This window comes from Lacerta agilis, chromosome Z (assembly GCF_009819535.1).
Source record: "Lacerta agilis isolate rLacAgi1 chromosome Z, rLacAgi1.pri, whole genome shotgun sequence".
NCBI lineage: Eukaryota > Metazoa > Chordata > Lepidosauria > Squamata > Lacertidae > Lacerta > Lacerta agilis.
Window position 1 is genome coordinate 6927798 of NC_046331.1, and position 26961 is coordinate 6954758.

The following is a 26961-nucleotide window of genomic DNA, read 5'->3' on the forward strand; positions in this document are numbered from 1 at the left end:
ACTACACCACACCGGCTCTCCAGCTCTCCAAGTATGAGGACAGCGTTTTCTACATGGGAACTGTCATCATTTGAAAAGTTTGTCACACATGGAGCAACTGGTATCTCTTATCACATTTTGATAGTTAAGAAAGATGATTACATAGAATGAAAATTAACTGTAAAAGAGATGACACAAAACATTAGCAACAAATATAACGGGGCAGGGAATGGAGATATATTTTCCACTAATGTGGCCCCATCTACTGCAGTAAATATAACTTTTTAAAAAGTCATATAGTAGGTATGTGACCTTATTCCATTTGCCAAAAATGTATCCCAGAATTACTGTTGCAGGAAATGTGGGATGAGTGTGGCAGATTTCATCCATATATGGTAAACAAAAAATTGTGGGGGTGGGGGAAATACTGCATTCATACAGAAAATGGATTGGATATCACATACCAATGAACCTCTTACAGATTCTTTGAATTATAGACAGAGAGAGAGAGAGAGAGAGAGAGAGAGAGAGAGAGAGAGAGAGAGAGATGTCCAACCAGACCATCATGATTTAGTAGGCATTATGTTAACTGCAGCTAAAACGTTGATAACAGTTAAAGTGTATGCCCATATGGTTCCAGCTGAACAAGAGTGCTTTAACAAAGTATGATAAGTTGCCAAAATTTACTGAAATGTTCCATTTTCAAGAAGGAGGGCAATGGATAAGGCTTCTAATGACTCCCTCTCCCTCGAGAGCCAGTGTGGTGTAGTGGTTACGAGTGGTAGACTCGTAATCTGAGGAACCGGGTTCGTGTCTCCGCTCCTCCACATGCAGCTGCTGGGTGACCTTGGGCTAGTCACACTTCTCTGAAGTCTCTCAGCCCCACTCACCTCACAGAGTGTTTGTTGTAGGGGAGGAAGGGAAAGGAGAATGTTAGCCGCTTTGAGACTCCTTCGGGTAGTGAAAAGCAGGATATCAAATCCAAACTCTTCTTCTTCTTCTTCTTCTTCTTCTTCTTCCCTCTACTGTCAGAGGCAGCATGTCTCTGAATACCAGTTGCTGGGGGATGACAAATGGGGAGTGTTGCTGTTTCGCTCAGGTACTGCTTTTGGTTTTCCCAATAGTATGTAGGCGGCTACTGTGAGAACATGATACTGGACCAGTTCAGCTTTGGCCTGATCCAGCAGGGTTCTTCTTATGTTAGTACAGCAGATGTACCAAGGGGATTGAGAATGAGGGCCAAAATGGTGGCAGGATAGCTATAGTAAACAGGAACACTCTGTTTTCATGTGCTGAAAAATATGTGCTAAGATTTGCAACACGTTTACCTGAGCACAATGAATTTTGGCATGACTTCCACTCACAGTAATTATTTAAGAGACTAAATGTTCACCTCTTGTTTCCCTTGTCTCTAAACTAAAAAGTCCCAACCACTGCAACCTTTTTTCATAGGAAAGCCACTCCACCCCCTTCATTATTTTCATCACTTTGGGATCCAAGTAGGGTGGATTCTAATCTCCATTCCCAAATGAATAGCTTTGGGTGGTGTTTTGAGGTAAGACACTCATGAAATTAGCACTCTATTGACACTAGATGGAAAGTGCACTGAAAACCTGACATTCACTACCACAAGACATAGTAATGGCCACCAACTTGGGTGACTTTCAGAGAGGATTAGACAAATTTATGACCTTTTGCAGGGAGAAAAGCAATGACAACCTAGACAGCATCTTAAAAAGCAGAGACATTACCTTGCTGACAAAGGTCCATATAGTTAAAGCTATGGTGTTCCCAGTAGTGATGTATGGAAGTGAGAGCTGCACCATAAAGAAGGCTGATAGCCGAAGAATTGATGCTTTTGAATTATGGTACTGGATGAGACTCTTGAGAGTCCCATGGACTGCAAGAACATCAAACCTAACCATTCTTAAGGAAATCAGCCCTGAGTGCTCACTGGAAGGACAGATCCTGAAGCTGAGGCTAAAATACTTTGGCCACCCCATGAGAAGAGAAGACTCCCTGGAAGAGACCCTAATGTTGGGAAAGATGGAGGGCACAAGGAGAAGGGGACAACAGAGGACGAGATGGTTGGACAGTGTTCTCAAAGTGACTAACATGAGTCTGACCAAACTGCGGGAGGCAGTGGAAGACAGGAGTGCCTGGCGTGCTCTGGTCCATGGGGTCACGAAGAGTCGGACATGGCTAAACGTCTAAAAAACAATATGACTTTTGCATAAATGAGCCAGAGGGATTACTCAATTCCAGCTGTGTATATGTGAAAAACTTTTTTCCTGCTATGCCTTCTTCAAGTCAAAGACATCCACTTACTGAGGAATCAGTCTGGAAAAGAATGTCTAGTTCTTACCTTCAAGTGCTAAACCCAGGAACTGTCAGCTTTTTTTTGTTTCATGACTGTGGAGCTGAGAGAGCAACAGTCTCCCTATGAGAAGTCCTCTGGTCTTCATTTGTCTCCAGCTCTTGGATTTTTGTGCATGCTAGAGGATGGATCTGGGTTAGATCTTACACCAACTGCAATGAAAGGTCAGCAATTCCAAAATGTTCCTTTTGCCTGTTGCTGAAGCTTCAGCCTTTCTGTCCAGTCATCTTGCTGATGCTGTTGTTCTACCAGAAGGCTGATCCACTAGGGCAAATGAGGTATGACTCCACCAACCTCTGTCTGATTTTACCCAGCCCCCATCTTCCTGCTTACCTGCCTTCATACTTATATCCAGTCCAAGGTGTGGCACTGTGGGTAAAAGATGACATGATAGAAGGAACTTCCGGAGAGGACGCCATCACAGGCGGTCGTGGGTCGCTTCGGCAGCGAGGCGACCCAGGCCGGCCCGGGGGTTGGTAAACCGCGGGTCGAGCGTCCCGCGGCTAGGGCTCTCCGGCGAGCCTGCTATAGCTCCGAACCCTTCCCTCATTCCCCCTGTAAAGGGGGAGTGGGGGTGAAGGGACTACGGAGCTGGGCTGAGGAGACATGCCCCAACCGGACCGGCGAAGCGGCGGCCGCCGCTCGTGGTGAGCGATATCGTTCTACCTGGCAAAGTAAGACAGAAGAAGCCCGTTGGCCGTGAGTACTTTAATATCGGATCTATCTTGACATTTGGCGCTCCGGGAGAAATGTCGGAAAGGAAGCCCGTTCTGACTCCCTTTGGTGAAAGAGAAAGTAACTGTATCGATGGTGACTGCTGTTACAGCGGTGGATACAAATGTTTCGAACTTTACAAGCAAGATCGGTTAGACCCCTTTTGGGGATCAAAGTTGGTGGAAATATTTCTTTTTAAAATGGATGGAATGCAATCTTTTCTCCCTGACTCCAGGGAAAATGGCTGCGGAGAATTGGGACAGAGATGGAAAAGTACTGTGACTAAGATGGCAAATATTGAAATTTGATACCCTGTGCCTATTCTACCATCGAAAATTCTTTCTAGTAGCACCTTAGAGACCAACTGAGTTTGTTCCTGGTATGAGCTTTCGTGTGCATGCACACTTCTTCAGATATCTGAAGAAGTGTGCATGCACACGAAAGCTCATACCAGGAACAAACTCAGTTGGTCTCTAAGGTGCTACTAGAAAGAATTTTCGATTTTGTTTTGACGGCAGACCAACACGGCTACCCACCTGTAACTGGACCTATTCTACCATGTTGGGCTTTGTTTTTAGCCTGGTTTCAGACTCTGGATTGACTCATGAACAAAGGATTATTTTACTGAAACTAGAATTGCTGAACCAGAAATTAACTTTGTTGAATCAGGATGACAACTTATATCTCAGGAAAGACTATTCAGAACATTGTTAATATGGAAGAGACCCTTGGCAGGGAGCTAAAGGGAATTATCGAAGTACAAAGTATAATGTTTCTGCAACTCCGAAGAGATGAAAAGTCCTGCTGGAGTGAGAGTCCCAGGATCAGAAGACAATTTATATCCAATTTCTGGGGTGAGAGCCCAGGAATGATGGGGAAAAGATTTATTTGTCTACAATCAAAAGATGAATGGAATTTTGAAGCAGAGATGCTGGAAAATGAGGATTTGTGTACCCTGATGCTCCCTGCAAGGACTGTAATAGACTATGTCTGGATCTGTGGACTTACAAGAAAAGAGGACATTCTGGAAAATGGTTGGGGTGTAAGATGGAGGAATATCTGGGGGCAAGCCCCGAGATGGTGTAAGAAAATGGTTAGAAAAGGGATAGGGTGAAATTTATTAAGGATAAAATAAGGATGGTTTATTATGGTACCCTGAAGCCGGCGTGTTAAGATTTTAAGCTTTTGAACTAGAGAAGAGATATTTGAATTTTTGTTTGATTAGCAGCAGTCTAAGTGAAAGAAGATGTTTGATTTGATTTGATATAAGAAGTAATATGTTATGTTATAAAGTTGTATTATTAGTTATTACGAAGTAATATTTGGAATAGATTTGATGTAAAATAAGAAGTGATAGATTATTTTGGAGTTAAAGTAAGATCTTAAGAAGTATGTTTAGCTTAAATTTTTAAATGATTTAATTTTAGAGATGATAAGTTACTAAAGTAAATTAGATTCGGAACCAAAGGGGAGAAAACGGGGGAAGTCACTAAGTAGTGATGTGAACAAGAAAAGTTTTTTTTTGTGTGTGTGTAAACAAGAATAAGAATTTTTGGTGTATTTTGTTTTATTGTGGTTTGATTGTGGGGTTTGTGTTTGGGTGTGATGTGTATGGGATGTGTTATATTGTTCTTTGTTTTGAAAAAAAACCAATAAATTCTTCTTTAAAAAAAAAGATGACATGATAGAAATTTATTAAAATTATGTATGGCAGGGAGAATATGAAGAGGAAGAAAAAGTATTTCTCCCTCTGTCATTAACATTAGAACTTGTGGACATTCAATGAAGTTGAATGTTGAAGAATTCAAGGCAGAAAAAAGAAAGTAATTTTTTGCTCAGTGCATAATTACCGGTAAACTATGAAACTTGCTCCCCCAGGAGGCAGTGGGGGTCACCAGCTTGGTTGGCTTTAAACAAGGATTAGGCAAATTAATGGATGAGAGGGCTATCAATGGCAACTAGGCTTGATGACTATGCTCTGCCTCCGCAGTTGGAGACAGCAATGCTTCTCAATGTTCTTGTTCTTCTTGTTGTTATTGTTGGTTAGTCGTTTAGCCATGTCCGACTCTTTGTGACCCCATGGACCAGAGCACGCCAGGCACGCCTATCCTTCACTGCCTCCCGCAGTTTGGCCAAACTCATGCCAGTCGCTTCAAGAACACTGTCCAACCATCTCATCCTCTGTCGTCCCCTTCTCCTTGTGCCCTCCATCTTTCCCAACATCAAGGTGTTTTCCAGGGAGTCTTCTCTTCTCATGATGTGGCCAAAGTATTGGAGCCAGTGGCTAGAACCCTCATGAGGAGAGAGTGCCTTTGAGCTTGTGTCCTGCTTCAAGGTTTCCAACAGCCATCTTGCTGGTAACAGTAAGAACAGGATGCTGGATGAGACAGGCCCTTGGCCTGATCCAGCAGCCTTGTCTTTTGTTGTTAACACAAGGCTATGTATGAGTGACAGCCCCCCTCCAAGTGGCCTAGCAGCTGCAGGAAGGTAAGTGTTTTTTAACCCCTGGACCCAGGTGGCGCTGTGGGTTAAACCACAGAGTCTAGGGCTAGCTGATCGGAAGGTCGGCGGTTCGAATCCCTGCCACGGGGTGAGCTCCCGTTGCTCGGTCCCTGCTCCTGCCCACCTAGCAGTTCGAAAGCACGTCAAAGTGCAACTAGATAAATAGGGACCGCTCCGGCGGGAAGGTAAACGGCGTTTCCGTGCGCTGCTCTGGTTCACCAGAAGCGGCTTTGTCATGCTGGCCACATGACCCGGAAGCTGTCTGCGGACAAACGCCGGCTCCCTTGGCCTATAGAGCGAGATGAGCGCCGCAACCCCAGAGTCGGACACGACTGGACCTGATGATCAGGGGTCCCTTTACCTTTACCTTACAGTCACCATCCATGTATAAAATGACCCCCAACTTTAACTACAGGGGGGGGAATTTTGGGGGGGGAGGATACTGTCTTATACCCAGAAAAATACAGTATGTTTTCACACAGCACACAGGTATGATTTCAAAAAGGATAAAGGTATCAATGGATGCTACTCCTAGCCACATTGGCTGTGTTCTTCCTCCACTGTTGAAGGCAGTATGCCTCTGGATACCAGTCACTGGCAATCACAAATGGGGAGATGTTCTGTTGTGCTCAGGTCCTGCATGCAGGCTTCCCATAAGTATCTGTTGGCCATTGAGAAATCAGGGCGCTGCACTAAATTGGTTCTTGGTCCGATACAGCAGGGCTTTTCTTACATTCAAAAAGGTGAGAACAATTTGAAAGACCTTGGGCCTCTTTTATTATGAATCTGAAAAGGGGGTATGAGCTTCAGATAAGATAGGAAACGAGATGGAGAGTGAGAAAGGCACCTGGAAACTGACACTCCTGCTAGTTTCAATAGGCCCTCTGGTCTCAGCGGAAGTTCCTGCCGATGCCCCACTCGCTGCCTCACTCGCGTTTCTCCCTTCCCCTCGGGGACTTTCCTCCGACTTCCTCCTTCCTAAGTGCCATCCTCCCCAGCCCAGGCGTTAGGGAAAGCGAGCCGGTTCCGCGTAGGTGTGGCATCCTGGCTGAGATGGAAGGGTGTGTCCCCCACCCCACCCCACCCCTACTCCACGTGCCCTCTAGTCGCGTCGCGGAGTGGGATGGCTCTCGCGCTCTCCCCCTCTCCTCCTCCTCTCTCCACCCAGGAATACACCGGGTATATAATGGGTCCCCAATCAAGGCCCAGAAGACATTTGCTGTCCCCCCCCCCCCCCACACCCTGCATTGTCTCGGTGATATTCAGAGACTGGGGAAGACTTGGCTATGGACGGGGCGCGAATGCAGGAATGGACGGAAGAGCATTACGGGTACAGGTGGGAGCGGCTGGCGGGAGACTTGCGGAGGCTCCGGTGCCTGGCGCTTTTTTGCCTCCTGCTTCTTGTGCTCTTGGCTATGCCCGTGATTTACCTGCTGGGCAGCAGCCTCAGGTGCAAGCAAGACGAGGTAAGGAATAATACAAGGACCTGCGTTTTACTCTGTAGTGTCTGCACTGACCGGCAGCGGCCCCCCCCCCCGGGGTTTCGAACGGGGAGTCCTAACCACGGGATCATGCCATGTATTTATTTGAACGTGGGACATTCTGCATGCAAAGCAGATGCTCTTACGCTGAGCTCCCGCGCTTCCCCAGATCAAAGGGTAGGTTGTCTCTCTGTGGGCGGGATTTATCAGAGAAAGCTGCGGAGTCAGAACTGTCAGCCGCGCACCCTCCAGTGTTCCAAGGCAAGGATCTTCGCCCCCTTCCCCCCAGTCGTACTGGGAGATGCCCGGGACCTGGGACTTTGGGACACGCAAAGCAGGTAGGCTACTTTCTCACTGAACGATCAACATGTAAATTTCATGCTGAACATTTTAACTTATTTTTTACTCGTATTTTGATCCGTCTATAGGCTGACTTGCCTATCGTTTTCTGTCAAGAGGTATTGGGATGATTAAAGGTCTATATACTCTGTTAAGTAAACAAACAAATTAACAAAGGGGAAACCCCACGAAGGGATCTTTGGCTAGGGAAGCTGTGGAGGGGGTGGGGCTCCGCTGATCCGCTGTCCCAAAGAAATGCTGTGGACCAGTCGAGGAGGTGGAAGTTTTTCTTTTTCTTTTCACAATTGTGGAATCCGGAAGTGTAGTTGGAAAGTTACTCTTCCCTTCGTTCGTTCATTCGTTTCTCCTCTCTGCTCCTTGTCATGGCGGTGGCTGTTTGTTTGTGTGTTTTTAGGGGCGTGCTTGTAGAATGAAGAAGTTTCAGGTTGCAATGCCCTCCAGTAATTTGCTCATCTCCAGCATAAGGGACCAGATCGCTGTTGTTACTGCAAATTTCAAATGTGTGCATGTGCTGACTACTATAGATGGGAGGGTGGGCTTTATCAGCCCAAGGGTTGCATTCGCTTTTTGTCAGTATTCTGGGATGTACATGTGAGGGAATGGGAGGCCAGAGGCAATGCAGGCGAAGCAATGAATACTGTATCGTTTTGCCTTTAAATAGTAGACTAGTTTGTACACACACTTTCACACCCCTCTCTATCCTCCAAGTAAAAGCCATCATCGGAGTTCAAGGATACAGTCAAGCCAGTTAAAGACACTCTCTTGGGGAGAGGGGGTGCATCTGGGTAGGCATGGTGCTATGAGGAAGAGTCCTGAGGGCTGGACAGAGAAGCTTTGAGGGCCACCTTTGGCCCAAGGTCTGAAATTCCCCACTCCTGTTGTAGATCAAAGATGCCATTTTTGTTATTCACAACAGCCCTGCAAGGTGACTTAACTGAGATGGCTCAAGAAGTAACCTGCCAAACTAAATGACTGAGTCCCCCAGTTCAAGCTGAGTAATTCTTATCAGACTCACTCAGCTGAGTGTTGGAGGACAGAGGACATGACAAGGTACCACTGGACCTGATTAGGGGAGTGGAATTCTTTCCCCGGTGGAATCATTATATCAGGTCAGGAACACTTTTTGAAGCGGACTCAAGGTGTGGGTGTGGGTGTCTGTGTGTTGCATCCTCATCTCACATGGAATACTTGAGGCATTGGAATGCTTATGGACAATAGAAAGGTCTCTGATCCAGAAAATCAAAAACTTGCAACCTGATCTGGTACATTTTATCACCACTGTTGGAGAAGGCCAGCCTCTGAATATAGTTCCTGGGAATCATGTGAGGAGAGCTGCAATTGCACTTGGCTCCTGCTTACAGGCTTCACAGAGGCAGGCCAATTGTGAGAATAGTCTGCTGGACTTTGGCCTCATTCAGCAGAACTCTTTTGATGTCACTAAGCTTTGTGACACAGGCTTTTTGTCGTGCTTGTAGCATTGAGGTTCCAGATGATGATCGGGTGATGCTAGTGGTGATGCTGTGGAATGTCCATAAACACTCAATTGCTTGGGTAATATAGCAGCCGAGAATAGGATGTTCAAAACTCAGCTTCCACAAGAAGGCTTGCTTGACAGTTTGCTCAGCTGTGAGGCAGGAGCTGTGTGGAACAGACAAAAGGTTAGAAAAGGTGAGTGGGACAAGGCCCCAGAAAAGATAGTAGGTAAGAGGCAAAGACCCCTTCATGGATCACTGCCTTGTCATGGCGAAGGGTCTTGAATTACTCAGGGAAGCTATGGACAGGTCAAGATGGACAGGTCATAGTGGAGAGTTTGGACCAAACGTGATCCACCTGGAGGAGGAACTGGCAACCCACTCCAGTATCCCTGCCAAGAAAACTCCATGGACAAAGACAACAGGCATATAAAAGTTATGACGTTGGAAGATGAGCCCCTCAGGTCAGAAGGCGTCCAACATGCTACTGGGGAAGAGCGGAGGACAAGTACAAGTAGATTCAGAGCTGATGAAGCGGCTGGGCCAAAGCCGAAAGGACGTTCAGTTGTGGTTATGCCTGGAAGCGAAAGAAAAGTCCAATGCTGTAAAGAAAAGTATTGCATAGGAACCTGGAATGTAAGAACCATGAACCTTGGTAAGCTGGATGTGGTCAAAAATGAGATGGCAAGAATAAACATTGACATCCTAGGCATCAGTGAACTAAAATGGACGGGAATGGGCAAATTCAGTTCGGATGACTATCATATCTATTACTGTGGGCAGGAATCCCGTAAAAGAAATAGAGTGGCCCTCATAGTCAACAAAAGAGTGGCGAAAGCTGTACTGGGATGCAATTTCAAAAATGATAGAATGATCTCGATACGAATCCAAGGCAGACCTTTTAACATCACAGTAATCCAAGTTTATGCACCAACTACCAGTGCTGAAGAAACTGAAATTGACCAATTCTATGAAGACTTACAACACCTTATAGAAATGACACCAAAGAAGGATGTTCTTCTCATTATAGGGGATTGGAATGCTAAAGTAGGGAGTCAAGAGATAAAAGGAACAACTGGCAAGTGTGGCCTTGGAGTTCAAAATGAAGCAGGGCAATGATTGCCGGAAAAAATAGCAGGGCCGGAAGATTGCCGGAAAAAATATCAACAACCTCAGATATACTGATGATACAACCTTGATGGCAGAACGTGAGGAGGAATTGAAGAACCTTTTAATGAGGGTGAAAGAGGAGAGCGCAAAATATGGTATGAAGCTCAACATCAAAAAAACTAAGATCATGGCCACTGGTCCCATCACCTCCTAGCAAATAGAAGGGGAGGAAATGGAGGCAGTGAGAGATTTCACTTTCTTGGGTTCCATGATCACTGCAGATGGTGACAGCAGTCACGAAATTAGAAGACGCCTGATTCTTGGGAGAAAAGCAATGACAAACCTAGACAGCATCTTAAAAAGCAAATACATCACTTTGCTGACAAAGGTCCGTATAGTTAAAGCTATGGTTTTCCCAGTAGTAATGTATGGAAGTGAGAGCTGGACCATAAAGAAGGCAGATCGCCGAAGAATTGATGCTTTTGAATTATGGTGCTGGAGGAGACTCTTGAGAGTCCCATGGACTGCAAGAAGATCAAACCTATCCATTTTTAAAGAAATCAGCCCTGAATGCTCACTAGAAGGACAGATCCTGAAGTTGAGGCTCCAGTACTTTGGCCACCTCATGAGAAGAGAAGACTCCCTGGAAAAGACCCTGATGTTGGGAAAGATGGAGGGCACAAGGAGAAGGGGACGACAGAGGATGAGATGGTTGGATAGTGTTCTCGAAGCTACTAACATGAGTTTGGCCAAACTGCGGGAGGCAGTGAAGGATAGGCGTGCCTGGCGTGCTCTGGTCCATGGGGTCACGAAGAGTCGGACACGACTGAACGACTGAACAACAACAACAAGAGGCAAAGATACCACATGCAGGATGGCTGGAGGAGAAGGGCAGAGTAAGCAGTGGAGTGAAATATGAGAAGGATGATAGGTTAGAGCTAGAACACAATGAGTTAAAGAGCCCATTGAACTTCCATACCTTGAGAGGGATCCTGTAATTTAGAGAGAATCCTAAGCATGCACAGAGATCCAGAAATGAGAGCCAGGAGGTTACCTGAAACTCATATATTTAATTTTCATAGTCCCCTGCACCTTTTTTCTGGTCTCTCCATGCTTTTGCATTTCCACTGAGTGGCCTGGTTCATGCATCACCCTTACCCAGGAATGGGGAACTTTCGTTTCAGCCTGAGCGCAGCATTTCCTTCTAGACAGCCTTCTAGGGGCCACATGCTGGACATGAGTAGGATTAGACGCAAAAGATGACAAAGCAACACATGTAAATTTTACCTTTGTATAGTTGGCTACTTTCTACACTTCTCTATCCAGACTTGGGAAGAAGAAGAAGAGTTTGGATTTGATATCCTGCTTTATCACTACCTGAAGGAGTCTCAAAGCGGCTAACATTCTCCTTTCCGTTCCTCCCCTACAACAAACGCTCTGTGAGGTGAGTGGGGCTGAGAGACTTCAGAGAAGTGTGACTAGCCCAAGGTCACCCAGCAGCTGCATGTAGAGGAGCGGGGAAGCGAACCTGGTTCACCAGATTACGAGTCTACCGCTCTTAACCACTACACCACACTGGGACTTTCCAACATGTGTAAACTTCAGGCTGCCCAGCCCAGTCAGTGAAAGTCACCGAGCAAGAGACGACTTCTAACCACCACCACCCCATTGACTAGCATCTTTATAGCCTTGTGGGCGATGTGGGTGGGGTAAACAAACAAGCCACACTTAAGCCATAGTTAAGGAATTGTGTGAGTTTGCACCTATCACTGAACTGTAGCAAAATTCAGTAAGCCAACAACAAACCATGGTTCCTTTTTGCTAACAAACAATAGTTAAAAGGCTGGGCTGGGCTGGCAGGTAATGGTTTAATAGCAAATAGTTAATTAGTAATAACTAATAAATAAGTTTCTTAATTATTTAGTAATGAATAAATTGGGATTTATTAACTAAGCTATATTTAATGGTTTAACATTGTGTGCAAAGCATGCAAATACTGTGGCTTAACTGGCTTGCTTTTCCAAATGACTTGTATGTGTGGGATTTTATTATTACCCCCCACCCCCACAAAAAATCTGGGAAATCACTTGCATAGACTGAGGAACGTTTTAGGAGTGCTGCAGTGTTAGCATATATCTGCACAGCTGTGTGCATCCTCTGTATCTCTCCTGCCTGCCTGTACCACTCAGGTTTGCACCTCCACCTGTTTATTCCCTGCCCCCAACAGAAAGTGAAATTGGGTAACAGCAGTGCTTTTCTTCCAGAAAAAAATGTGCCAGTACTCACCATGAAGTTGTTACAGTAAGGGCCACGCTTTTAACCAGTGCTTTCCTTCCAGGAAAATAAAGGTGCTGGGACTGCGTACCCTTGAGTGTCCCTAGATAAAAAGCACTGGATAGCAGTGTATATACAAAAGGCCTAGAGAAAAGTGTCACACTGGCATATAAACACCCACATCAAGAATGAAACATGGCAGATTACCACGGTTGGTATTCAAGTAATGTGCACTCAGTGGAGACCCATTGAAATTAATTCATCTAACTTAACCATGTTTTAGGATGTGATTATTGAAGTTTTCAAAAACAACAATATGCAAACAACAAAGAAACAATGAACAAGGGCTGTGTGAGGCACATATTAGGGTTGCCACCTGTCCTGTATAATACAGGATTATTCCATATTTCAATGTAAAATGCTGCATCCTGTATTGATACAGTTTTGACCTGTATTTCAAGTCTCACCCACCCTCCCTGCCAAGTTAGGGGTCCTCTCCAAATGCATGTGTTTGAACGGGTGTGTGAAAGGTCATGTATGTAAGCTCTGGGTAGCCACACACAGACAGATTTTAAAATTCATGTGTATGTATGTGTGTGCACGTTTTTTTTTGTGTGTGACGAATTCCAGAGGTGCTGTCCTGTTAGGTTGCAAGAGATTGTAATGGATTGCTTTGAAGTCACTTTAGAACCAGATGGGAGGGGAACTGCCCTGCCCTGCCAGGACAAAGGTGGCAACCCTAAGCACATTATTGAAGTTTGAATAAAATAAACAGAAGGTTTAGTACACTTGCACACACCATAATAAAATAGATTCTGTGAAGGGACATTTTGGAAGCAACAAGGGAGACTTCCACATAGAGCTGTATATTGTTGTGGCACTACTTTAATTTCAAAACTTATAAATGGAGAACGTGCAACATTAAAATAGTCTCACAACCATCCCGTGATGGGTTAAATGATCAGACAAGACAATATCCAGCATCAGGAACCAAGCAAGACAGATGACTGTCGGTGGTATTCAACTAATGTTTATTCAGAGTAGACCCATTAAACTCTTAACTCAGACATCTTCATTAATTACAATGGATCTACTTTGAGTAAAAGTTAGTTGAATTACACAGAATGTCTTCCAGGCTTAGGACATGCATTTGGTGGCCTACTTCTTAAAATCCCCCCCCCAATTGTATGGTGGTACAGCTGCTGTTGTGGCCCGCCTAAGATCAGGCCACAACCTGATACTGGATACTGGATGAGTAGTTGAAGACCAATGCAGCAGCAAATGCTGCTAGATGTGGTGAGTTCAGGAACGACTTGGATTAAGTGTTGCCCAACTAAGTTCTGCTTAGAGTAGATCAGAATGAACAAACCTAAGTTAGCCATGCCCATCAGTTACAATGGGTCTATTCTGAGTATGAATAACCTGGGATTTGCTTGGTTATCTTATTGATAATAAATACCAGCACTTAGAATGTTTCTGTCATTTATCAATATGGAACTCGTGTAGGAGTTATTGCATAAACATCCGCTGGCAATTAGCATGAGCAGAGGTCACACAGCAAATGAGATTGCTCATTAACTTTCTACAATGCTTTCATTCAAGGAAATGCAAGCATACAGTATTGGTGCTATGCATGGGGCTCTGCAATCTGGGCCTCTGCCAAGGGTGGAAGCCTGCTGGCCCAGCTGAGCATAAACCAGGGAGCTAAACTTCCCATTTATGTCATGGATAAACTCCCATCAGCGGATGTGGGTGGTTGCATTCTTTAAGTGTTAGAGAAATTGTGTAAATAATGCAAGTGGAGCCTAGAGCAAAAAAAAAAATTGATAGCTGTTTACTGAGCAGATGGAACAACAAACAGTTCATAATTTGAGGAGGAAGGAACAGATAGGTTTTGTCTTTCAGTTCAGGTCTTGTACATAACAGGGGGGCATACAACTAAAAACACAGAGAAAACTTCCTGAGAAATACACAACCAACCAGAGCACATGCTAGCTCATGCCACTCTACCTTGTTGCTAAGCAACATCTCCACACACACCCCTCTTGACTAGTGGACTTTAATGCTAGAAGACTTAACCTTTAAATGGCATACTGCATTATATCTGCTGGTTTACTTTCTACATAAAGTACTCATAGGTTCAGGAGACCCCACCCTGACCCTAAACATAGTCATTTCTGCTGGTCTTCCCTGGTGGAGAAGGGATTGCTGTCCCATAGGAAACATTTCAGGTATTCAGAATGTTTGCATCCTTGCGATTTGGGAGTAGTGGGTCAGCTAATACGTGTGTGGGTGTGGGTGTGGGTGGGTGTGTATGAGCGAATACTAAGATTCATTAACTTTCTAATTTGGATCTTGTTTTATAAAAAAGCAGTGCTTTTTCTGAGTTTGTAAATGCATTTTAATTTTGACTCTTGTCAATACAGATAAAGTCCATCATTATTATTGAAATTGTTCATGAAGACTTTTAAAAAGTATGCAGGCTGAAGTGGAAATGTGAAGAACAGAATTTAGGACTGGGCACACAAAAACTGAGTAAAACCAACTTTGATAGATTCATCCATCCTTAGTCAGAAATGCAGGTGGAAAGGCAAGTGGAAATCAATCAAGTGGTCTGTTCAAAGCCATGATTTTCAAACCGCAAACTTCACATGGTGTCAATAGCTCAGACAACCCCTCCCCTGCCTTCTCCCCCACCCACTCCAGTGCTGGCAGGGGGTAAGTCCCCTTTGTGGTACAGCCTCAGCCCATGCAGAGCACTGACTGGTTTTGTAAATAATGGTCAGGGAAACTGTGCCCCCCCACTCGATATCCATGGACTCCAATTTTCATAAGTCCTGGCCAGCATGGCCATTGCTCAGGGATGAAAGGAGCTGGAGTCCACCAACATCTGGAGGGTGACATAGAAATTATTTTTTAAATTTAAATACCGCCCTTCATCAAAAGACCACAGCGTGGTTTATAAAGCAGAACACAAATGCCAGCACGTAACATCTATACAATATAAAACTCAAGGCAGTTATATAATGAGCGTCCCCCACATCAAAAGGGGTGCGCCTTTTGCGTGGTCGCGAGTAGACCCATTGGATCACTGTGGCAGCTCCTGGCAATTGGTCTGGCATCACCTTCCCCAGGTTGGGATACCTGAGGACTCCACCTACTCTAGCAGCCGCCCAATCCCGGCTAGGGAGGTGTTGCCAGGGGGGTTGGCCAGGTAGAAGGAGGGATTATACAGTACACACAATAGAGCTTGAGTCATACCTGGGAAGCGGCCTTGGGCAGAATCCTTTAGTCATTTACAGGATTGGGGGGGCGTGGGGCGGTGATCCCCGCCCCCATTGCGGTGGCGATAACAGGGTTCCCGTTAAAGGGGTCTCAGGGGGAGGCAGTGACCATACGCCCAGGGTCGTCACTGCCCTCCCCTTCCAGCGGCAGCGAACATAGGGGGGCGGGCTATCTGCTTGAACATATGTTCTCCAGACTAGCCCACTCCCCACTCATGCTGGATAACCCTGAAGTTACCCAGAACCCTGGCTGGGAAGGATAAATGCCCAATGCCTGAGCCAAGGTCTTCCTACATCAGAATATTAATAAAGTTGTGGCCAATTTAATCCCATGGAACGTTTTCACGCGTCGTTATTTCCCTCAGGGGCTGCCCCGGGGTACGGGGGACTTTGCCTGGCCGCGCAAATACCATTGCAACAATGAGAAATAGATAATAAAATATGGATTCTCCTGAAAGAGAATCAGCAGCAGGATATCTTAAATAAAAAAAGTCCTGCTGCTTCTTGTAAAGCCACGTTCTATATGCAATACCTGGAGCAGATGGTTGCTTTGAATCTACAGTCCCTTTTTCAGGTACATTCAAGTAGATTATGAGAGATACTCAGGCACCGCCTACATGTTACTAATCCAGATTGTCCAGTGGATAATGATGGCGATGACAGTATGATTGCATCTTACACACATTTTAACTTGTGCGATGTCAGCCTTAACTGGTTGCAGGCAAACCGGCCTTCTGAAACTGCACACATTAAATGTGCTTGAAGAGCTTAAAGACTGTTCTTGTGCTGTGTCTGCTTGAGGTTTCCAAACGTGAAAAGAAAATGAAAGCTCTCTGCCTTGCTTGGTGGCGGGGAGGCCTGCTCAGCACATGGGCTCTGAGATGCTCTCATGAGGTCTTGTGGGGCCATCTGGGTCCAGTGAGAACTTGTGGAAGCATCCCTAGTCTTCTAGAGCTGGTGTGCTGAGAGGACTTTGCTTCCCCGCTCCCCAGGCAGGACAGAGATCTTAAAAGCTCTTTGCTTTGTATTTGAACTATGGAACTTAATCTGATCTGCTGTGAGATCTGGTTTCCGTGCTCAGTTTCCAGCTGTAAAGTGATGTCTAGAGGTTAAAAGTTAACTGCATGCACCAGGTGTCCTGTCCTCATGCCAAATGGGACTCTCCTGCATTCCATCTGTTTGGTAAGCACAGCTGTAGGAAACAAATGACAAGTTAATTAGTAATGCCTGCTTTGTTATTGGGGGGGGGGGGGGGTGAGTGGGCAGGGATTGGTCAGTACAAATATTAACTGGACAGGTTTAAAGAAATGTGTGGGGTTTTATTTTTGCCTGGTGTGATTTCTCTAGCCTTTCAGCAGGCACTGAAAATAGTACAGTGGTACCTCAGGTTAAGAACTTGATTCGTTCTGGAGGTCTGTTCTTAACCTGAAACTGTTCTTAACCTGAGGTACCACTTTAGCTAATGGGGCCTCCTGCTGCCGCGCCGCCGCGGCCACGCGATTTCTGTTCTCATCCTGAAGCAACATTCTTAACCTGAGGTTTGTTGTTGTTGTTCAGTCGTTCAGTCGTGTCCGACTCTTCATCACCCCATGGACAAGAGTACACCAGGCACTCCTATCCTCCACTGCCTCTCGCAGTTTGGCCAAACTCATGCCAGTCACTTCAAGAACACTGTCCAACCATCTCATCCTCTGTCGTCCCCTTCTCCTTGTGCCCTCCATCTTTCCCAACATCAGGGTCTTTTCCTGAGGTTAGCGGAGTCTGTAACCTGAAGCGTCAGTAACCCGAGGTACCACTGTACAGTTAAGGTGTCTGCCTGGTGTCACTTAGGCAGGGAGTTCCAGAGTGTCAACGTTGCCACACTAAAATATCATTTTCTTACAAACGAGAACAGGTATTATGTGGCAGTGTAACAGTGCCAGTTCTGCAGACAGACGTGGTAGAGTGAGCATATTTGGGGTAAGGTGATCTTGCAGGTAAACTGGTCTGAAGTTGTTGAATAAATCCAGGGGTGGGGAACATTTTCAGCCCCCGGTGGACAACTTTGCCCGGTTCCCTCCCTCCCCCCCCTTTGCAGTGCAAATTGAATTGAAGCCACAGTGCTGATGAATTTCCTAGTCAGTCCTGTTGATACACTGCAGAGTTCCTGAAACTCCAGACTGAAGCTAATCAGCTGACTTCAGACCCTGCTTTTGGAAGAGGTTGTGTGCTCCCAAGTGGAACTAATCCCAGAAGGGCTTGGATTTGGTGCCCAGTTTAAAAGGTGCCAGACACAGCCTTAGCTAGCCAAGGAGCAATTTAGTGCATTTATTTAGAGCAGGCACGTCCAACTCCCAAGAGACTGCGATCTACTCCCAGTATTAAAAAAAAAAAAAAACCTGGCAGTGATCTACCCTTTGTCATTGGAGGGAGGAGGAGTGTGGGGGGGGGGCGTGTGTGGATTGCCCAGAGTTGTTGAGCCCAGAGTTGTTGAGCTTTTGGGGGTTAGGATTGCCCAGAGTTCTTCAGCTTTTATTTGTTAACTTTCAGTAAACTTTATTTAATTCAATGATTGATAAGAGTCCCGTGATCTACCAGGATCAGCTAGGGATCTACTAGTAGATTGCAATCTGCTGGTTGGACATGCCTGATTTAGAGCATTTACACCCTAATATTTGGCCAAAAAGGCTCACAGTGTGGCTTACATATAATCAATTAAAACAAAACATTGCCCACCCACAGGCTTTCTCTGTCTCTCATGGAGTAGAGGTGCCACACTGCTGAATTAATCACTTGTGCATTTTCCTTTACAGATGTCACTTGAAACACTTCCTGTATTCCAAAAACAAGAGGCCTCTTCTACAAATTGTGAGTTTGCTTAAAAAAAAGAATTGTAGTGTTTGCTTTGTGTTCTGAATAAGATTCTCCCTGCAGCAAATTTCTCCAGGCAGTAGCAGGCATTTGAAAAACAGGAGCATAGGAAGTTACCTCAAACTGAGTCAGAACACAGGTCCATCATTATTGCCTACACTGACTGGCAGCAGTTCTCCAGTGTTTCAGGCAGGGGTCTCTCTTAGCCCTGCGTAGAGAGGCCAAGGATCAAACCTAGAACATTGTGCATGCAAAACAGCTGCTCTCTCACTGAGCTACAGCTCTTCGCCCATAATGCTTAATTGTGGGGAAAGCTAGTGGTGAAAAATGTGCTCAAGGTGATATCACAGCTCGGAGGGGGGATGCATTCTCCATGGCAGGAATGGGGAACTTATGTGGTCCTCAAAATGTTGTTGAACTCTGTTGCAGGGGGTTGGACTTGATGACCCTTGGGGTCTCTTCCAACTCTAGAATTCCATGATTCTGTGGGCTGGGGTTGATGGGGGTTGAAGCCAAACAGCATCTAAGGGGCCATCCTCCCTGTCCAAAAAGGAGCATAGCCCTGGACTGCAGAGGTTCAGGGGCCTCAGTTCACTTCCAACATGTGCTATAGCAAGTTGTTCCTTAGGAGGTATCTGTGGTGCAGTGCAACCTGTGCAAAATGCAGACCACCCATTTCTACATCATCTCCAGTTAGGGGCTATCAGGCCTCCAACAACAACAAAACTTACAGGACAGTCTGCTTGATGGTCAACAAACCAGTATTGATTGAGAGCCAGTGTGGTGTAGTGGTCAGAGAAGAAATAGCCAGCAAATGTCCTCTAGGTGTTGTTGGACTGCAGCTGCCATCATCCATGACCACTGGCCATCTTGGCTGAGGTTTTGGCAGGTGTAGTCTGACACTTCATGGAGGGCACTCTGTTAGCTTCCCCAGGATTAGAGATTTAGTCTGGGGTCTGGGAGACCAGGGGTCAAATCCCCACTCAGCCATGGAGCTCATTACATCACAACCATGCAAGGTAGATTACACTGAGAGTAGTCAGTGACTGGCCCAGAGTCACCCATTTAGCTTCATGGCCAAGGGAGGATTCGAACCCTGATTTCCTCCAAGCCCTAATCCAACACTCTAACCATTGCACCTCTGGATGGGTTATAAGCCAAGCTACCTTTCAAATGCTGTTTGTGCCTCTGCAGCCAGGGATAGGCAGAAAATACTGTTCTTGACATTCTGTATCAATCCCTGCCTACTTATCCAAGGGACAGATTTCTCAGAGGAATTCTCCAGGGAGCTTATTTTCTGAACCATATTGAGAAATCCCATTATTTGTTGACAGATGAGAATAAATGCACTACATTTAAGGTTTCTATGCTCCCCTTAGCTAGTGATCACCTGTGCTAAAACATACTTCTACACTGTTTGCACCTTTGTGAAGATCAATGATTTATAGGAAATAGATTTGACTGGCACATTTATAGAAAGTTCAACAACCACATCAATTATGCAGCCCACTTTTGCCCCTGATGCCACCCATCCATGGCATTCCCAGAAGGTTGCCCTCAAGGGAATGTAGCCCTGGAGTTTAAAACAGTTTCCCACTCTTTTATTATGGGATGGTAATATACATTTGGCTCCAGGATTGCTGGGCTCACTCAGCATCTGGTTAAAGGGGCCGTGTATGGTTTACCCAGAAGAAAGTAAGTGGGTATAAGATTGTGGTCTTAGAGTGCATCAAGTAATTCATTCATTCATTCTCTCTCTCTCTCCCTTTCTTTCTTTCTTTCTTTCTTTCTTTCTCTCTCTCTCTCTCTCTCACACACATTGCAGATTCGGAAAGCAAGCCAAAGATCCACCTTTCAGGTAATTTTTCACTTTGCAGTTGTTTCTCCTCCAATGCTTTATGTCTCTGGAGTGTGTTCCTTCCACTTTCAGAAAGCCATAAAGATAGAAAGGACTCAGGAACAGCCCCTGGTAGTGTTCAGTGGTATTAAAATACATGCTTGCAAAGCACAGTTGTCTGGTAATATGGTACTGTGCATGTGTTTAAGAGAACAGCATACACTTCTTGCAGTGGCTAGATATGGTGGGATAGTGAAACTATTAAAGTGCTGGCTGAGGCTCATTGAGATTGGTAGGGCAGAGGACAGGGAGCCCAACAATAGGTGGTGTAAAAGCCAGTGAAAGGAAAAGTCAGAGCCAGTGACATGTGGAGCCAACTAATTTTAGTTCTGTCCCCATCCTCCTCCCTGCTGAGTTTTACGAGGAGAATACTAAGACTAAAGCTGAGGGGCTGTGCCACCCCCTTGACTGGTTGTAAGTAAGAAGGCAGGCAGGTGGGGTCTGGCTATGGGCAGGCAGAGATTGCATGCCAAAATCCTAATGGCCCACCAGAACTACAATACCCCTTTTCTAGGTCTTCAGTGGGCAACACTAAACAGAAATAGACCTGAGAAAATATGGAGAGGATTTAGAAGGAAGAGAGAGAGAGAGAGAGAGAGAGAGAGAGAGAGAGAGAGAGAGACCGGATATAGCACAGAATGGAGGGACACAGTTACCAGTCTGCTAGTGAGATGAACCCACTGGTTCAAGTTTCATGCACCACTAAATTTAGAGAAATGCAAATCTTGAGTGACCATTGCATTTTTGACAGTGTATTGTTTCAGGAAGTACAGAGTAGGTTGGTTCACATTAGGATGCAACCTGAACTGATTCTCTCTCAGGTGGGTAGCCGTGTTGGGCTGCCATAGTCAAAACAAAATAAAATAAAAAATTCCTTCCAGTAGCACCTTAGAAACCAACTAAGTTTGTTCTTGGTATGAGCTTTCGTGTGCATGCACACTTCTTCAGATACACTTCTTCAGAAGTGTGCATGCACACGAAAGCTCATACCAAGAACAAACTTAGTTGGTCTCTAAGGTGCTACTGGAAGGAATTTTTTATTTTGTTTTGTTTTGAATCTCTCTCCCATCCATAGACTCGGGTAGGCTCACCTGGGTTCAGGTGGGACCTTCGTGGCAGGGAACCAGTGACCCTCCATTACTCAGCAGCCTCAGCCACCACAGCCAACCATCAGAGATTACGGGAGCTGTTGTTCAGAAATATCTGGAGGGGCACAATTTCTTCCCCACTCCTGGGGTGATGGTGATGATTTGTGGCTGAATGTGAATAACAGGCTAGAAAGTTACAAAAGCCATCAGCCTCTTTGAATGTTTTTAGCCTTCAGTGAGAGCACATAACTAAATTGTTTTGCTTTGTCTTATCACAGCTATCAAGCAAAATTCATCCTGTGCCAACAATGTGCTTCCAATCTTAGAGTGGACAGTTCGCAGGAATGAACCGCTCAGTCCAATGAAGTATTTCAATGGTTTCTTGGTGATCCCAAAATATGGATTTTACTTTGTCTACACTCAGGTCACTTTCCGATGTCCTGATGGTACATGTGAAAACATAGAGTACTGTGGGAAGAAAGGAGTGGATGTAAGAAACGTTATGCAGGTGATTTCATTGAGGAGCCCAAGCTATCCTGTACCTCAACCAATCATGAAAGGCGAGAGTACCATTGACAAGAATGGAAAATGGAGGAAAACCATTTATGTCGGAGGTATTTTCCAGCTATGGGAAGATGACACACTCATGGTCAATGTCAGCAACCCTGCACTGGTGGGATTTGGTGGTGAAGGAGACATAACCTACTTTGGTGCTTTCTTAATCTAACTGTCCATTTGAAACCATGGATTCTCCCACTTACAGACCAGAATTTCCACAATGCAGTATAATAAAAGGATGCTGACTACAAATGCTTCCCAAAATTTCCTCTGCTGACATGGCCTTGATGGGGAAGTTCCAAAGTAATGGTCTTGTTTTCTGAAGTAGAGTTGAGGGATCTGGAATCCTTCCGTGTCACATAAATGCCGGTTTGGGGTGTATTCTGCCAGCTCAGCTCCCTGAGCTTTCAATTCTTTCAGGATATTTGTATCGTGCACACACTGAATTGCTAATCTGCAACTTAGAACATAGGAAATTGCCAATTCTAATCTGGGCCCATTGGTCCATCGGGCTCAGTATTGTCTACACTAACTAACAGCAACTCTCCAGGGTTTTGGGAATGGGATCCTTCCCATCCCTAACTGGAGATGCTGAGGACCAAACTTGAGACCTTCTGCATGCAAAGCAGATGCTCTACCACCTATCTAGGACCTTTCCCTGAACTTCATTTGCTCACACACAGAGTTGTGTCAGGAGTCATTTTTAAGCAATAATTTTCTGATTTGCACATACCACCACCACCAAAACAAACAAATGAAAAATAAAACTTTTGGTTTGGTGTTTTACCAATGACTGGGAAAGTTCGTATGCGCACTTTAGCACATAGATAAAAAATACTATCTCACACACACTAGAATCATTGAATTGCAGTTGGGAGGAACACCAAGGGCTATCTAGTCCAACCTCCCACAATGCAGGAATCCTGCCCACTGCCATCCCTGGGTGGACTCGAACCACCAATCTTTCAGTTAGCAGCCAGACACACTGACGCATTATACACCACTGGCAAAGTGTTGGTGTGGTGTTTTACCAATGCATGTGCTCATGAATAAAAACATAGCATAAAAACAATACAGTACTGATATCATCCAAAGGCATTGTGAGATCCACAAGAGGCCTGAAGCATAGCACAGATGAATAGCACAGATTTTGCTATGATTTATACTTGCTGATATATATATATATATATATATATATATATATATATATATGCATGCCACTCCCAATGGGAAGGTCAACCTGTTAAAAAAAAAATAGAGGAAGGGGCAAAAGATCTAGGCTTTGCTCCCTTCCCATTTGGACGACACTATAACAATACCCCTGATTCAATTGTATTTATGATCACTATGAAGTTCAGTAGCATAGACAAGAGTGAATGCATGTTCACTGAAGGGGCTGGACCCCATAACAATCTGCTCGTATTTCCAATTAGAAAGTTAACTTTAGATATATCCCAAATTAAACTAGACCTCAAGTGTCGAGAGTATGCAGAGAAGGGGTAATCAAAAACTCCATAAAGGAGCAGGAAGGGAAACGCCTGCCTGGCCAGTTTGAAGCTGCTACTCCCAGGATTATATTATCTGAAGCAGTTTCTTTGTGCACACATGTTCCTGTGCTTTCCACCCTGCTTGAAACTTCCCAAGCTCAAATAATGGTGCTATTGGCTTCAACACTTGGAACATGCTCCTTCCCCATCTTCTGTTATGGGACAAACAGAACACTTCCTCTGTATCTTTTAACCCAGTGCAACTTCTCAAGCCTTACCTGGCCCTTGAAATGGAAACCATTTAAGAACCTGTGGAGCTTCCAACACTTGTCACCACCATTGCATTGTACTATGTTGACCCCTCGCCCTTTTCTTCTTCTTTGTTCTTAGAGGGTGGGAAATGAAATGAAATAAGCAATGCATGGAGATATACCAGTGTGGTGTAGTGGTTAAGAGCGGTAGACTCGTAATCTGGGGAACCGGGTTCGTGTCTCCACTCCTCCACATGCAGCTGCTGGGTGACCTTGGGCTAGTCACACTTCTCTGAAGTCTCTCAGCCCCACTCACCTCACAGAGTGTTTGTTGTGGGGGAGGAAGGGAAAGGAGAATGTTAGCCGCTTTGAGACTCCTTCGGGTAGTGAAAAGCAGGATATCAAATCCAAACTCTTCTTCTTCTTCTGGTTATGGGCTCTGTTTGCATGACTACAAGGAATTATGAGGAATCCAGCCTTGGAACTGGAACAGTTGTGCATCAGCAAGAAACTACAGGGCTATGTGCACATTGCTGTGAATCTTTCAGTGGAGAACCGTGGGTCAGGGGAAAGAACTACAGGTCATAGCTACACTCTGAACCCATATTAAAGGTAAAGGGGCCCCTGACCATTAGGTCCAGTCGTGTCCGACTCTGGGGTTGATGCGCTCATCTCACTATACTGGCTGAGGGAGCCAGCGTACAGCTTCTGGGTTATGTGGCCAGCATGACTAAGCCACTTCTGGTGAACCAGAGCAGCGCACGGAAACGGCGTTTACCTTCCCGCTGGAGCGGTGCCTATTTATCTACTTGTACTTTGACATGCTTTTGAACTGCTAAGTTGGCAGGAGCAGGGACCGAGCAACGGGAGCCCACCCCGTCACAGGGATTCAAACCGCTGACTTTCTGATCAGCAAGCCCTAGGCTCTGTGGTTTAACCCACAGTGCCACCCGCATCCCTGAACCTATATTAAATTGGTTCTAATTAACCATCGTAGCATCCACTTACTCCACCCCAAAGATTCGAGGTGTGCAGCATGGAAATTGGGTTTTGACCTATTCTATATTACACCTGCTCGTAGACATGCATCACTGCATGCAAAATGTGCCAATCCTTAGTTAGAATCAGAATGTATACACAGCCTTTCATTTCAGCAAGAAATATCAAGGAAGAAATGCCAAGGCACAAACAAATAGCAAAACAGCAAGAACAAAGCCAATCGTAAAAATACAGAGTAGTGCCAGGTTCATCCACACTGCAAATTTCTGAGTACTTTTATACCACTTCTACATTTCCCAGATGGAATCCTGGGATTTTGGCAAACGTTCTCCCCAAAGAATTAACTGTGAAAGATTACTAATCTGTGGCACCTCCTCTGCTCAGACTAAAATTGTGGGGTTGCCCCAGTGGAGAGGGAGTGACCCCTTAAATCAGTTCAGATCTGTGGTGTGGATATATCTCTAGGTGCTTAAATGACTTGGGGCACAAGACCCAAAAACAAATGTGCGTAAATGTAAAACAGGTGATAAGGTGTGACTGGAGCCTTAGCAGCACTGAGTATTATAGTATGCCCATCTGTCTGGTAAGCAAAGTATTGGAGGTGAGGATAAAAAAAGAATTGGGACCTAGCACAATACCCTCAGGGCTTAAGGCTCCCTAAACCACCACCCCCTAACAATGTCCTTGTAAATAAATATTCCCCAAGAATATATCTCACTCTCTGTTGCACTATGACACCCTCTTTCAAATTAACTCTTGGTATGAGAATAGAGTTGTGACAATGTGACAAAGCAAAAAAAAAAAAAAGTTCCTATTTTACAGCATAAAATGACAGAATATATATATGGACACTTCTTTGATGGATTGGGAGAACAAGTTTCTAGACATTATTAAGTCCAGGATAGCATGTGGGTATGTGAGCATTGCCTTCAGATTATTCAAAACCCACAAGGAGAGTAGTTAGGAGTGGGAGTCAGTACAATGCATAGTTAACCGGCAGAACCCAGAAGAAAAGAGCATCTGTGCAACTGGTTCATTCATTTTAGGGGAAGGGAATGACTTGGTTTCTTTCCTTTTTCTTAATTTCCCCTGTGGTTTTTAAGGTCTTTCAGGTTTGCTTCATGTACGAGAGGAAACAAACTAATGTAACTTCTGTTGACATAAATTCCCCACATTGTTTTCTGTTTCTGGAATACCAGTACATGTTATTGTGTGTTAAATATTTAAATAGATGATTTTTTAAAATGAGTTCTGTCGTGGTGGAGTTTTTATTCAGTTTCCTCTATTCTTCAAAATAAATGTCTGAGGTCGACCCCAGAGATACTGAAGCAGTTGTTTAATTCTTACGCAACAACAACAACAAAACCGCCATCAGCATAGATAAATCTTTGTTATTAGCAAACCAATTTGATATACAGGTACTGAGGGAGGGTTGGAATAAAGAATTAGAGATCTCAATTTCGATCACACAATGGGAAACTGTTTTAACTGCTATAAGAAGGGTGTCTCTAGACCTTAAACTGAGGCTGATACAACAAAAAATAATATTTAGAATACACTAGACCCCATTACGTTTGTTTAAAAAAGGGCTACCTAACGTGTCTAACTGCTGGAGGTGCAATAGGGATAATGCTTCTCTAAAACATGTTCTTTTCATTGTCCTATATTGAAAGATTTTTGGCAGAAGGTAACTGAAACAGAACAGTACGGAACAACCTTACTGGATAATTCCAGTTTAAAAGCAATCTACTGGGATGTTAGAAACACACAAGAAACATAAGAAGTTTTCGTTTTGCAAAACGTAGCAGGAAAATTGATGGTGGCGATGATGATGATGATGATGATGATGATGATGATGATAAGCTATTTGCAATATCTGTGTGTGTGGCAGGGGGCGGGAAAATCAAACAGGAGGGATAGCTGAGAGATCATAGCTCTCCTTTCTGTTCAACTTCCCCAGATTTTCCACTGCAGGTTCTTACTGCTCAGAAAATTGGATTGCAGTCAGTCAGATCGGCTTTCTTAGAATCACATCTGAGCAGTGTGGTGTAGTGGTTAAGAGTGGTAGATCTGGTGAACCGGGTTCGCTTCCCCTCTCCTCCACATGCAGCTGCTGGGTGACCTTGGGCTAGTCACACTTCTTTGAAGTCTCAGAGTGTTTGTTGTGGGGGAGGAAGGGAAAGGAGAACGTTAGCCGCTTTGAGACTCGTTCGGGTAATGAAAAGCGGGATATCAAATCCAAATTCTTCTTCTTCTTCTTCTTCTTCTTCTTCTTCTT

The 26961-nt window shown here is 44.8% G+C and overlaps 1 protein-coding gene across 2 annotated transcripts; it reads left to right on the forward strand.

The window, feature by feature from the left end:
* Positions 1 to 6822: 6822 nt before the first annotated feature.
* TNFSF15 (TNF superfamily member 15) lies at positions 6823 to 22492 on the forward strand. Of its 2 annotated transcripts, none has more exons than XM_033138070.1 (4): positions 6823 to 7038; positions 18346 to 18400; positions 20229 to 20261; positions 21667 to 22492. In XM_033138070.1, the coding sequence occupies exons 1-4, from the start codon at positions 6859 to 6861 to the stop codon at positions 22113 to 22115; spliced, it is 717 nt and encodes a 238-aa protein (XP_032993961.1). In that variant the 5' UTR covers positions 6823 to 6858; the 3' UTR covers positions 22116 to 22492. The 2 variants fall into 2 exon arrangements, with proteins under 2 accessions (XP_032993961.1, XP_032993962.1); XM_033138071.1 differs by having other exon boundaries at positions 21813 to 21899.
* Positions 22493 to 26961: the final 4469 nt, after the last annotated feature.